General features: G+C 41.3%; 1 protein-coding gene across 3 annotated transcripts in view; it reads right to left on the bottom strand.

The window, feature by feature from the left end:
* Positions 1 to 3,956: 3,956 nt before the first annotated feature.
* CABIN1 (calcineurin binding protein 1) overlaps positions 3,957 to 14,675 on the bottom strand; it is a 107,370-nt gene continuing 96,651 nt past the window's right edge. For 2 of the 3 annotated variants that reach the window (XM_083874131.1, XM_083874132.1), the window contains exons 36-38: positions 7,831 to 7,995; positions 5,864 to 6,090; positions 3,957 to 5,367 (exon numbers count right to left, since the gene is read on the bottom strand). In XM_083874131.1, coding sequence (XP_083730257.1) covers positions 5,224 to 5,367; positions 5,864 to 6,090; positions 7,831 to 7,995 — 536 coding nt within the window. In that variant the 3' untranslated portion in view covers positions 3,957 to 5,223. The remainder of the gene's footprint in view (positions 5,368 to 5,863; positions 6,091 to 7,830; positions 7,996 to 14,675) is intronic. The other variant, XM_083874133.1, reaches the window with a different exon arrangement.

Below are 14,675 nucleotides of genomic sequence, written 5' to 3'. Positions count from 1 at the left end.
TTTTCCTGCCAAGTGTCAATATTAATGGTGACAAAGCAAGCTCTTGTTTTTTGTTGCCATGGCCAGGGACACAATCCTGTGACCAGCCTATGAGGACTCTCATTCCCTCTGCCTTCAGTCACTCCATACATTATGCAAAGGACATATGGAACAGTAGCAGAAAGCCCTTAGAACTCAATGGGGTCAAAACCAGCAGAACACTGTAGTGTCAGTAGTTTCAAGACCCATCCTGGACGTTCATTTAGGGCGGGGGTTGGTCCCCCTCCCCTCCCCTGTCCTCGGGCCCCCTCTAGTGCTCCTGGAGCAGGCAGTGGCTGCCCTGGGAAGGGGCTGGACGTGCACCCACAGCCAGCACACACCTGCACTGAGCTGTGCTCAGGCCGCTGAGCTCAAAGGCACCTCTCAGGGCTGCACCAGAGCCTCTGGAGTTACCTAAACAAGCCTTTGCTGATGGGTGTCATTGTCACAGGTGCATTAAACAAACAGCAGCAGGAACAAAGTTGTCCATCCAGGGAGATGCACCTTTTAATCTCTGCTGAGATTTGCCTGGGATTCTGTAGGTGTTAATGTGAAAGAGCCATTTGAGTGAAGATAAGTCATCCTCCAAAAGCCAACAAACCCAGATGCTGCTCTGTTCCCCCTCTGCAGTCCCTCCATGCCCTGCAAGGACAGCTGAGAGTCCCACAAAGGCATAACCTGGGGTAGTACAGCCTGTGGTACAGTACCCTGAGGTTACTCCAAAAGCCATAAATAACATCACAACTCGGCATTAGTGGATCCCTAGTCATTAACTGGAAGGGAAAGATGGCAATTAACACTCAGCCTACAGTGAACCTCTTACCATCACCTTCAAATATGAGAGCAAAGCCTCTTCAGCCCAGCTTTCCATGACTAAGAGGCCACAAAATTTATGTCTGCTATGCTTTTTTAATGTGCATCTCAAGTCACTTACATGCCACCCAGTCCCCTAAGATATGAAAGCACCCGCAGGAGCAGCAATGAGCTGTGCTCAGTGCGTAACTGTACACACAGGCTACACCACAGATGCTTCACCCTCACTGAAATCTCCAATTCAGTGCTGTGATCCCACCCTCAACGGTAAGACTTGGTCTGTTCTCACCTGGCCCCTCTGTTTCCTTCAGTCCATTTTGTCTCCTATCAGCTTCAGCTGCTGCTGTGCCTTCCTCATCTTTTCCTGGTCCCTTTCTCCCTGACCATATGGTGTTCATTTTGGCTGCAAAAGACATTAATTTCATTATTCATGAGAAATCTCACTGCAATTAAGATTTAAAAAACCCCAAAACTCAACCAAGAGACAACAACTGACAAACCCTAGCACATAATAAAATTAAGGAGGTACTTGGTATCTTCCTTGATCTGCTATTTTGGTTGTGGAAGGAAACATTATTAGCTTTTTAAAAAAATGCTACAGCATTTGTCAGACAGTGGGCAGAAGCCACTAATGACAGCTGTGCTCAACAAAATTAATTCTTACTAAAACACTAGTCCTTGCCTGAGAGAGAGAAATTCTCAATGGTCTTAACTACACATGGATTATATAATCCCTGTGCCAGGAAATACACTGCAAATAGCCAAACCCCAGTACTATGTATCTTAACAATACTTTCACCTTAGCAGTGAAAGACATCTGTGTGCACAGACAGTGCCCAGTAACAGCACAGAAAGGATATCAACTCTCCACAAATTACCCTCCAGAGCCAATTCAAAATAATTCCTTTTTCCATCTCCTATGGAACAAAAATGGTTTTGCTATTTGTCTGGAAGTCTTAACAGTCTGGCTTTTCAGTAGCCAAAAATGATTTGGGTTTTAATCAATTACTGTCAAGGAAAAAAAAAAAAAGAGAAAGAGAAAGCCCCACACCACAGACCTCACCTTGAAGTTTGTTTTAGCCATCAGACATTCCTGTCCCTATGGCTTCACAGGGAAACCCCAAACCAAAACCATTCCAGAGCAACATACTTCAGTAGCTGCCATTGATTTGTCTGGCACATCAGAAAGATGCCTGGGAACACAGATTTCAGCAGCAATGGTCACCCAGTTAATCCTGAGAGCAGATGGAGTGTTCACATCTGATCTGCAACTTGGTAATCTGGATCTTGCCTAGGCTTGAATTTCAAGCTCTTACCACCAGGATGAGACCAAAATAAAAGAATCTACTTCAAGCCATCACTAACTGCAGTTTCACTACAATACTTGTTCTTGATAATTCCACAAGATGACATGGCCAAGCATCAGGAGAGGCATTGCTGAGTGAACACTTCTGTTTGTAAGGATTGGAAGTTCTTGCTCTGAGTACCTTTAGGGATGGTTCTTCAGACAAACATCATTATCTCAGTGCTTCCTTGGCTCCTTCACTCCAGAACGTGGCTCCCTGAACTGAAGAACTACATCAGCTGTACTTACAGAGAGGAGATTTCACACATGGAGAAGAGGAAAGGTTCCTTCAGTGCAGCAGCAACAGTCTTGAGAAAGAAGGCCCACAGCTGAGAGAGAAACATGGTATTTAGTCACCAGCAGAAGGGCAGGATTGGAGGGAGGTGGCCTGTATAGTTCAGTCTCAGTAATTTCTTGAGCTTGAGAAAAAGTCCTTGAGCTACTCAAAAGCATGATGGGAATAATAAAATCATAGATTAAAAGAAAAAAAAAAAAAAAAGGAAAACTAGGCAAGAGAATTCAGTACAGCATAAAACAAGTTGCACATCTGAGTAATTTGAAGGTTAAAATGAGTTTAGAGCAGATCAGGAATTCCAGCTCTTGTTGCTAGCAGGAACAGTTACACTTACTGTTCTAGCTTTCCTAAACCAGCAAAATTTTAAATCCTTCTCAAAAAGCAGGACCAGAATTCAAAAGAAAGCTCAAGACCAGCATTTTAGGAAGTCTGGAGAAAAAAAAAATAAAACAACCAAAAACCAGAGAGCCTAATACCAAGGAATCCCTTAAGAATAATAAAGGAAAACCAACAATTTCCAGGGGTCACATTCAATTCGAAAATCAAATGCTTTATACACCTAACCCAAGCTAAAATGTGGACTTAAAAATTTAAACATGATCTTTAAGTTAGCAGCACATTTAAGAACATACATTAGCCAAACAGTCTGTGCAGTCTATTCCATTTGGCTGAAAAAAACCTGTTCAGAAATACACCCTCCCCTTTCAATTTCTCATAAGTATTCTGTGCTTTCTTCTAAAAGAATCTAAACATCATGATTATCTGAAACCTCCTCACCCTTTCACCTGCCCAGACTACACTGCCATACACTGCATTTATAATAACCTACAGAGTAAACACTGGGAATATTTTAGTACTGAAAACCTTTGTTTGCATTTACCATCAGCTGCCTCATCTCTTCTGTATCAATTGCACTCACCTCACCTATCACTTGGAGTAAGTGAACAAGTTACACAAACAGTTGCTAACACATCCAAAGTGGACGTGCTCACTTTCTTGTAAACCACATTTTCTTCAAAACAAACCCCCCAGAATTTGAGAACAACCTTGCAATACAAAGTTTGCTGCAGCTTCTTTTTATCCACGGTCCATTTATCCTTCTTATCAATGAGATCAATCACGGTAATAATGGATCAAGTGCAAATTTGTACAGGCAAATATTCTGTGTGATCCTGTCCCCCATGTGGTGCCTTTCCCCTTATGCTGCTCATCAGCTTCCAAAGACACCAAGATGGGTGAGAAAGAATTCACGTCTCAGTGGGGAACTGAACCTGCTGTAGGCAACTTTGGCAACACTGGGTTCTGGGTCACACACACCAAACCCTCCCCAAGAGCTCTGGCAGTCCTCAGAAAATAAAGGGGTTCCCATCAAGACCCCCCAACCCCTTTTTTGTTACCCAAAAAACAAAAGGAAAGAGGAGCAGTTCTCTTTCCAGAATCACAGCACCTTGTGCCATTCTCAAACAAACAGAGACAACAGTGCATTTCAACTTTATTAGAAAAGAAACCCAAAAATTTATACAAAGCTCTGCATTTTACAGAAAACCAACCCCCCCAAACACAAAGAAATCCGACATCGCAAGCTGTATGCATTTTCTGTTTTCATATACAGACATATATATATGTACATACACATATATATATGTGTGTGGGCGCACGCGGGTGTATATATAGTGTGTGACGTAGTTTTTTTTTTGCATGGTTTGCATTCATTATTTTACAAAGTTAACATTCAGTAGAAAAAAAAAAAAAGGATTTTTGTTACCATTATTTTCTCATATAAATAACTGTGAGCAGTCCCTCTGCAGATAGATAAAAAACACCTTTTCGTGTCATTCTGTAAAAAACAGACGTTACTGAAATGGTACTGAAATCTTTCAAGTTTTTTTTTTTTTCAATACCACCATAAAAATATCATCTAGCCCCCAATTCAAAATGCTTGTCCAAGGCATTAGAAGAGAAAGGACTGTAAGACAATTCTGGAAAGATCAGTTCTTTAAGCCAACATTCAGGTAGATAAATTTTGCTGGACCTCATACATTGGTGTGAAATGAGCACAAACAGGAGACCACCCTCTCTGTCTGCCTGGAAAAGCTGGTTCTTTTGTCTATTTGAAAGAGTCAAATTCCAACAAAGCACCCAGCAGTGTGCAGGAGCTGACAGACTCTCAGCTCATCCTCCTTGCCCTATGACAAAGACACAGACTTTCTCGATGCAATTAAAATCTCTACCAGCTCAGCAATTTTTTTCCTACTCCATTCACCTTAAAAGGAGCTGTTGGATTAATCATGGCATGGTTAGACAGACATCAGGTTGCTGAATTACTGGGACAAAAACTTAGCTAAAGGGGGAAAATACAAGACAACTAAAAGGAAGAAAACACTATAGAAAAGAGCTACCGGAGCAACTCCCAAGGCTCTGGTTTGGAGAAGCAGGAACAGTAGAGAGATATGAATTGCAGCTCAAAACATCCTTGTGTGTACTGAAGTTCCTGGTGACAGCGTGATCCAGAGTAACCAACTGCCTGGTGAACAATCAATCATTCCTTCTGTCAAGCACCATGATGGGGAGAATGGCCAAGAGTCTGAAGGCAATACAAGTGGTTGTGGTGATAACAAAGGTAATGAAAGTGAAGAACACAATGATGCCAACTGGATGGAGAGTAATGCCAATGAAGATGTTTCAACTTCCAGAGATGCTGGCAACAAGAAGAATGGTTATGTGGTTGGTGTTGATGATGGCCAGAATTCATTCATATGTCCATGTAGTCATCATCTTCATCAGTATCACTTTCCAGTGAGGACTCCTGGCTTGAGGTCTCTAAGATTTCCAAAGCTGGCTGACAAAGGCTCTCCTTCTTTACATTCGCTGCAGACTGAGCAGACAAAATAGCAGACTGATCCCAAAAAGAGAGAGAGAGAATATATTGCTAAATAGTCAGGATAAACCCATGATCACAGGGACAAAAGCCCACTGGTTGCTATTCCTTCACATTCAATAATTGTGTGGATAAAAGAGGTCATCCTAACGTAAACAACATAACATTTACCAGTAGGCTTCCCCACAGTTAATGTTCTGGTAGCTTCCACTAATCTAAGAACTGCAATGGCTGCACTAGGTCACTCACTCAGCCATTCTTATCATGATTTCCAAATCCCTCAGAAAAGGGACAGGGACTAGAAGAGCTCTCATTTCACCCACAGCCAGTATTTCACCAGTCCTTTAAGAACTGGCTCCTGCTGGTAACAGCTAGCACCTCCTTCCACTGCTTATCTACCTCTGGTTATGAACTGGGGACATGAACTGTTGCCTCTTTCACACAAGTATTTTATTGAGGGGAGAATTAAGATAAGAACAATAATCTAAAAAAATTACTGTTTCCCTTTTATTACCTTTAATTTTTGCTTGGTCTCTTCTGAAATGCTGCCCTTTGGAGAAAGGAGGGTGGGAGTGGGTGGAGTGACAGTGATCTCAGGTGGAAATTTGGTGACAGATGAAGGTATGAAAAGCTTTGGCATGTTGGGCAGAATGCGAGTTTTTACTCGGGTGCCATCTGTCTTGTTCTGCTGACTTCCCAAAGTCTGTGAACTGGAGCTGAGTTCAGGCTTGGAACTGGAGGCTAAACAGAAAACAGCAAGGAAAAAATATGTTAGGAAGTTATCTAGGATTTCAGATGTCAAAGAAGAGGGAAGAGTTCATTGTTAGACATAAGACTGGCTCAAAAGGCCTTTCTTCCAGCCTTGCAAAAACCAAAGCTTAGAACCAGAAAAAAAGATTATAAAATGATAACTGGAAACCAGCAGTAATTAAAAAATATCTTACTGGATGGCAGAACCTCAACCTGACCAAGCACAACAACTACCAAGCACATGGCAGTGTAGCACTGGCCATCTCCACCTACTACAAACACCATCTTCCCACTTGTGTCAGATGCAATCATCTTTGCATCCTCTGTCTCTCCATCCTGCAAGGCAACAAACAAAGCTCTTTTAGCTTTGCTTATGAGTCTTCATTTCCTCCACCACAGTGTTGTCTCTTTAATTACTGAGAGAGCAACTCCTCAACAATTAGAGAAAATACATGGTAACACTTGTCAAAATTTCCTCATTACTCTGTTCAAACTCTGCCATAAACCCCTCCTTGGTGTGCTCACTCCACTGCCTCCCACACTAGTTTGCATCATTTCCACATCCTTCCCAAGGGTCTCAGCTTTGGGTCTCTACAATGCAAACTTTCTCAGAGTGTTTATTGAGAACACCTCACAAGAAGGATCCAGCCCTTCCCTAGGCACTATCACATTACAAAATTATGTATACACCACAATAAACAGTAGATGACAATGTTCTGATGTTAAAAGCTGAGTATTTGTTAAAAGAGATTTCTTACTAATAATGCTGCTTCACATAGAGTCAAAATTATTTTTTAGAAACTGTATAAATGGGAACACCAGAGCCTTTCTCAGTCTGGTAATAATGACATGTTCATACACATTTTTTATCAGATTCAGTATTGTCAAATCCATCTCTGGCAGATATTGGGAACCAACACGGCCAATTACACACAGCAAAATAAAATACCAGTTTCCTAATGCTATCCTGAGGAACAGGCAGCAGCAGAACAAACTACTAAGGGATGTAAAATTGAATTGCAGTTCTCAACAGCACACAGGAATGTAAGAGCTGCCACAACAGATGAGGCATGGCTTTCCATCAAGGTCAGTGACCCATCTCCATGGGCAGCCAATCCTTCCAGACAGTGATCAGACACAGGATAATCTGCCTCACAAATAAGGAAAAACAACAATATCTAGATTATGCTTGCCTGAAATACCAGGTTTTACATTTTTTCAATTAAAACACCAACTTCTTCTCTTGGGAAGAGGGCAGAGGAGGGATAGAACACATTAACTGCTGTAATGCTGGCTTTTATGTTTACTCAGACTGAGTCAGTTTTGTGAAAAACCATTTCCTTCTGCTAAATATCCCCATAGTGTAATCCAAAGTGTTATCATACTGCCCCACATAAGACTTCAATTAAAAGAAAAATTCTGCTTTAAAGGATGCACAAACTACATTGCACGAAAGCTGGTACTGGAGGTTTTTTATTTGGCTTCGCTGCCATGGGTATTTAGCATGCCAGACATGCACCAAACAGAATCACCACTAAGGGATGGCAGGGCTCCTGCCCAGGAAATTCGGGCATTGCCAGGAAAGCATCTAAACTCTGCAATACTTGACTGGAAGGCAGGCAGAGAAACTGAGGAATGCCAATGCCACCTGTCCAAGCAGTGAGTGCCTACAGCCTGCTGCACAGCTCACCACCCCACTGCAGAATCCTCTGAAGCACAGGAAGCTCCTACCTGGGGTACAAACATGTCCCGAATTTGTGCTGGGCACGGGCTCCACTTGCCAGCAAACAGGCTCTGGCGATGGTGCGACAGTAGCCATTTTCATCTGCTGACAAAGCCGTGACTCCTGCTGCTGAAATCCAAGCCCCTCCAAAGGCACTTCAAGCTCTTCTTCCTCTTTAGTAATGAAATATAATTCACAGATTAAGAGACATCCTGATCTCTCTCCTAAGCCTCAATCCTTTTGCTGTCTAAGCAACAGGTAGAAAAAATCCTTTTAACCCTTGCTCTATTTCTAAACTGTGACATGACTGAGTGAAATTAAATATTGTCAAGTTGAGATGGCCAAAGCAACTTTTTCATACTTATTGCCATCAATTCAAACTCTTTAAAAAAGCTAAATGTCATTTAAAAAGTGAAGGAAAAAAAATTTGAGTCTGACATTTTGTCATCTCTGCACATCTGCAAAAAAACACAGAGGGCTGAGCATTTCCTTTGGAGCTGGGAGGGCTGGGAGGAAGAGCTGCCACGTACAGAGCAAAATCCATCACCCTCACTGAAGGGCCAGTGTGATGGATGGGCCCCCTCTGATCTCCAGCCACAGGTACCTGCTACACTGAGCACAGCTCACTGCCAAGGAACACTCATTACTGTCAACATTGAATAACAGGGCCAAATCCATTTTTCCTCAAACCCATACCAAGTGATACTGAACGCCCACTCTTCATTCATATGTCCACTGTACCTCTCTAAATATATTGGCCTAAAATTCCCACCTTCTGCTATTCTAGACCCTGGGATGTTTATAACTCAGAATCCATGTGTGTTTACACACATGTAGTATCATTACTATTATTGTATATAATATTGTATAAGACTATTGTATAGCCATGTTATTATGTACCAGCTGTACCTGCTTCTAAATTAATGCAGAGTTAAATCAGCTTTCTTACACACTGAGGGGCATGTTGGACATAACAGGAGTCATTTTCACTGAACTACCAAGAGCTGTCAGGGCCCTTTGGGGCAGGGCAGCAACCCTTTCAAGGCTATGGACACACAAACAAGCTCTCATTCTCTCTTAAAAATGAAGACATTCTTCAAAAACAACAGGCTGCCTAGTCTAATTTAAATCACCTCATATTTCCACAGGCTAAGGACTGCACAAGCAGCTATCATGGACCAGCACATGCAGTGGGTATTCACAGTCTCACTTGCTCTAAAATTCTTTGTGTGTCAATGCTCTAAATTAATTTGGGATTTTGACCATGCAACGTCTTAAAAAAGGAATACATATTTTAACTTTTCCTCATTGGAAAACTGCTCCCACCCCCTCAAGTGTTGAAAACACTTCTCCATCTCCACCAATATAGAGAAGATCTCGGAATTTACCATGGTAATATTCTTCTGTACAAGAGTTCCCCTTGCAGAAACTGCTTCAGAAAACATCACAGCTTAACAGTCTGATCTACACAGGCAGAAAGATGCAACTTTTTTACAGAGTTATTATTTCTATGGTTCTTGAATTACTTGTAGGAAAAAAAGCTCAGGAAAGCAGGCTGTTCTTTTATCCACTAATTTTCCTAGGTAAAGAAAAAAACCCATCATCTAGACTTGTAGATGAAAGCTCATATAAGCCTTAGGAAAAATGAGATTGCTTGTAGGAAAGTGTCCAATAGCTCCCAAAAAGGAAAGGTCACCCAATACAGCACAGTTCACAGGCAGCTCCTGTTCTGAGATGTTCCACTCACTATCAAGCACAAAATGGAACAGTCTAATGCAGATAAATGCTGTTCTCATTCTCAGCACTCTCTTGCACATTTCTGGGCACTTCAAAATACAGCACTGGAAGTAGGAAAATAATTCTTGCATCTGTACATGTATTAATAGACCAAATCAGCTGAGAAACAAGGCAGAAGGAAGTGCTGAACTGTAGGAATGTTGAGCAGGAAAATCCCAAAGCATTGTTTCCCTTCTGAAGAAGCAAAGGACAGCTGAAGGATCCCTGGGTCCTGCCTGCCCTTTGCAGAGGGGATTTAACCCCAAAGGAGCAGAGCCTGCAGGAGCAGCCCCAGGGCACACACACACATCCCATCACTCTGCTGCAGCCCCAACCCAGAGCACTCCCACACTGACATGGCTACAAGGCACTGGATCCAAGACAGGAGCAAACATCACAACAACAGCTGAAGAAAAGCAAGATGAAAATGGTGATGGTTTCAGATTACTCCACAAGACAGAGGAGAACTCGACTCATTCTGAACTTACTCCAGCACTCCAGAATCACTGTCTTAAGCACCCAGGGTAAGTACTAACAGAACCTTTCTTATCCAGTTATTAACCCAGAATACAAACCAGTAATTAACTTAGCAGCTACAAAACTATATCCAAATAAACTGCAAAATCCTACAGCCACAACGATACTGCTAACTGAGAGTTTTGTATCTACTCTACTACTTAACTACATTAGGGACTTATTAGTTCACAATACAGAATAAGAGCTCTGATTTGCATTATTATTTAATGACAAAACTCTACTTCTTGTGCTGATTACAATATTTGTTTAATTATAAGATATATCATTGCTTAAACTAATTTGCTGTACTTTATTTTAACTAAATTATGGCCCACTGACAAAAGCTCTTTTGAGCAGCCTAATTCTAGGAGGATGCTACAAGACTGGTATCAGTCTGTGTTCCCTCAAGAGCAATCAGCACCCTCATATCCATCTCCACCTTCCAGAATATATTTTTTCAAGTTTTGAAGATGCAGTTTTACAGTACAGTAAAATTAGATTTAAATTTGAATAAAGTAAATGACAGCAATTTTTAATGTAGAAGTGAAGGGAAATGAAAGGGCAGGAGTCTGGCACACTGTGTATTTCTATCACTGCACTTCTGGAAATAATATTTGTTAATATTCTATTAGAATGTGCCTTTCAGTACAATAGAAATCAAGAACCACTGTCTGCTAATCAATCCCTTGCTGTCAGAGATGTTCAGTACAGTCACAGAATTCTATTCCCTGACTGGGTCATACACTTTATTCTTTCAGGACTCTGTAATTATAATTTTTTAAAATTTAAATAGAAACAGTGCCATTCAAGTGACCAAGTTAAAAATAAAGTTAATAAACAAACTATTTTTTAGACTTCTTGAAAATAACAAGAATTGGTTGTTTCAGTGTACATACCATAATTTATACTTTAATATATTGCATACATACTTGGGTTTTTTTTATTTTTATTATAGACAAAAAGGTCAAAACAAGAAAGAACAATCAAGGAGAAATATACAGTTGGATCTCCTCATTATTTGTCTAAAACGGATTTCTGAAGAAAATATTTTAATATTTGTTTTGAGGAAGATGCTGTTAAAGCCCTGAACATTATGTCCTAGTTCTTCTAATAAAAACTTTCCCCTGGGAGGTAAAGACTCCACTAACTCCTGAGCCACAATATTCTGCACAAGTGCAAGAACACCAGAATATAAGTGCAGCACATTCTGAAGGTGCTCAGAAGCTCAGATTTAATATCAGTTAATAAATCTTTTGGTACGACCCTGTACTTGTACTGTCCTGGCAGGTTTTCAAACATTAGCTCTACCAACCCAGTTTAAAATAAACCCAGTTTCTGAAGATATAATATGCAAGAGACACTTGTCCCCAGGCTGAGGATGGGGCAGGTTCTGTACTCTGGAGACCCATTTAGCACTCTCACAACACAACACACAAAAATTAAGCACACAGAGAAAAGCACAGATTTGCAATGCACGTCACTATTGCCACTGAAAAGTTCCTCTCCAATCGAGCTGAATTACAAGGATTTTTTTTTTTAGCCTTCCCTTTCCCAACAACTGCCTAAATACATATAAAATAGTACACGACATAGAAAGAGGGACATCATACCTTTCAACATCTCCCTGCTTTAGTGAGGAAGAAACAAGCTGACAACAATTCAATGCAACAACCTACTCCAGCTTTCCTCTCCAACCTCTTCCCACTTGTTGCCAGGGTAACCAGTGTTTGCAGATGCCTATAGCGGGCGCCTGGGTTCATGACTTCATCACAGTTAATATCCTCTCCCCAGCTCTTCATACACAGAATGCACTACATGCATTTATCCACACACCATAAACACACAGGTTATACAACCCTGCAAGGGTTTTTATACGGAGACCGCTCGCTTTGCTATTCTGATGTGCATAAAAAAATCAAAAATAACGCTGGCAAAAATAATCACTCGGCAATTTGGAGATGTGGAGAAAGTTTAAAAGCAGTACTACTGTAACCAGCAAGCAGCTGCTCTGGTCCCTCTGCACTGAAGACTTAATAATTTGATTTCATCATGCTGTCAGGTATGAGGCATTAACATTAGTGTTATAAAACATTCTGTATGGAGTTTTGAAAAATTCTTTAGTCATGCACTAAACCTCTTACATTACAACTGAAAGACAAGCCCAGAAAATGTGACTAGCACCTGGAAAAAAACATTTTCCAGTTTCCAACAGAAGCACTTCAAAGTATTACAGCACAGATATGTTAAAGAATACAGGCAACACAGAGTGCATGCACAAAGCACCATTTCATTGTAGGAAGGAAGAAGGAGCTGAGCTTTGAACTCCAGGACAAAATATTAACATCATTTCAAAAGATAATGCAAGGAGAAGTGAACAGACAACAACCTCAAGTGCTTAAATAAAGCACTTGCACCACTTGCCTTCATCCCTCTGCAAAATACCTCCCCCCCCAGCAGTTCTGTGTGTCAAAAGAAAAAACCTGAGAATACATCAGCAGGATTTAGCTGATTTGTACTACCTTGCCTTCCAATCACTTCAAAAGAGTAAGGATTGAATTCTGTGTGCCTCCAGACTCCAGGAAACACTTATCTTCCTATTCCCAGTAACAACTGGTTTACTCTGCACTAGTGGCCACCCACAGCACACACAATTGTTCACAATTTACTGTACAAGGCAGAGACTCTTTTTTTCCACCCAATGGAAATGGGTCTGATCCTTTGCTCCCTGACATAGTGGAGGAAATATCTTACCACATTTCCAAGGAATAACACTAATGTGAAAACAATTCCTTTTCTCTATTCCATCTGCCTTGCTCTCCAGTGTGCTGGGAATTAATACAGCCTTTTTCCCCACACAGCAGCTGCAAAGGCCATGGAAAGCCTGAATTTGAAGGAGCTCAGAGTTTCCTTGTGAGCTGTGCTACTAAGTCAGCAGAAAGACTGCACTGGAACACAGGTTAGCTCAGCTGAAGAGAGTTAAGGATGCTGGAACACAGAAACAACAGAGCCCTCACTGCAGCACAGTGAAGTTACCTGGCTCATCATGGGATGGGGCAAATACACTCAGTAGCCCTGCTTTCTCTAAATTCATTCCAAGTATCCTGCCATGAAATTTATTTCTAAAAAAGCACTGCCAAGTGCTTTTAGTGCATATAGCTGTAGAAAGAAGTATTTGACTTGAAATGCCAAATGCAGGAAATCACATTCAAAGCTGACACACCAAGTCGTATGTTAAAAATTAGGCATCAGAGTAATTTTGGAGGCGAAAAGCTGCAGAACACAAATTCTATTGCCCCCTGAAATAAAAGAAATTCAAGCAGTCTGGTGAACAGAAGTTTGCAGTGCTATAGCACAGCACAGTGCTATATTTATCACTAGGTCCTGAGCAGGGAGAGGGTACTGTACAATCCAATGAGACATACCCCAAAATCCTTCCTAATGCTGAGGTCAGCTGTCACAGAACATTACAAGACTAAAATTTAAAGTGTGGCTGCTTTAAAAGTGCTTCCTGGAAATAGTCCCTGGCCCATACTAACTCCCAGACCCCTCTAACAGCCATGCTGGAGCCAGTCTAACAGCAGAGACAGTGGAATTCCTGTGTCCAAAACCATTTCCTGCAACCACCAGCTGTCCTAGAGGTGCAGAAACCTGGCATGCACACAGGTAAAGAAAAACACTGAAGTTCAATCCTATTTTTTTAAATACAAAACCTCAATTTAAAAGAGCAAACAGTGGGCCTAGATCAAAAAGACAACAGTTTGATATTCAATTACATGAACTTTCAAACGGCATTATCTGAACACAGCTAATTGATATTTGTTTAATATCTGACTCAGCAAGGACACATCATCTGGGGAGCAGCACAGCAGCACCTGTGGACAGGAACAGTCATCTGCAGTCTCCTGCTCCTGAAATTTCTCTGAATTATCTAACAAAAGCTGCAAGACCTTTCCTTTGCCATCAATATTCAGCCTCCTTTGCCCTGACAGCCAGCTAAGCACAAGGAAATTAGCAAAAGCAGCTGGAAGAAAAATCTCTTAAGTGAATGTAATGACACCCCACAATTTTCTAGGTACTTTGTAAGCAACACAATACCTGTGCAGAGGACTTATAACTACATCTCTCTTCAGTCTGCCTTTGTGCAGGAATATATGTAAATTTTATGCTGCTGACAGCAATCTAAAACTAGTGAAACTGAACCATATTGTAACCACACAGCATTGCTACCATGCTCCTTTACAAAAATCTCCAAAAAACGTGTTTCAGTAGTGCAAGACATCCACAGGACAATGACTCTCCAGGATTTTTAGGGAGATCTAAGAGTGCACAGGGCTAGAAAGGCTCCTGGAGCACAGACCTGCCCTGAGTGCACTAAACCCTGGCTCCAGACCATCACCTCACCAGCCTCTGCTGGGCACCTGCTGCCCCTGCTGGTTTGTTCTTACTGATCCAACACAGGTACATAAGAATTATGACAGCTTTAATGTCAAAGGATTTTCTGCACTACACTGCATTGAGTAAATAAAACTTGAGGAATCTGAAGTGTAGATATCAGAAATAG

This window comes from Zosterops lateralis (assembly GCF_965231275.1).
Source record: "Zosterops lateralis genome assembly, chromosome: 17".
Lineage (NCBI taxonomy): Eukaryota > Metazoa > Chordata > Aves > Passeriformes > Zosteropidae > Zosterops > Zosterops lateralis.
The sequence above is the reverse complement of the archived record's forward strand: the minus strand, read 5'-3'. Positions and strand labels throughout refer to the sequence as shown.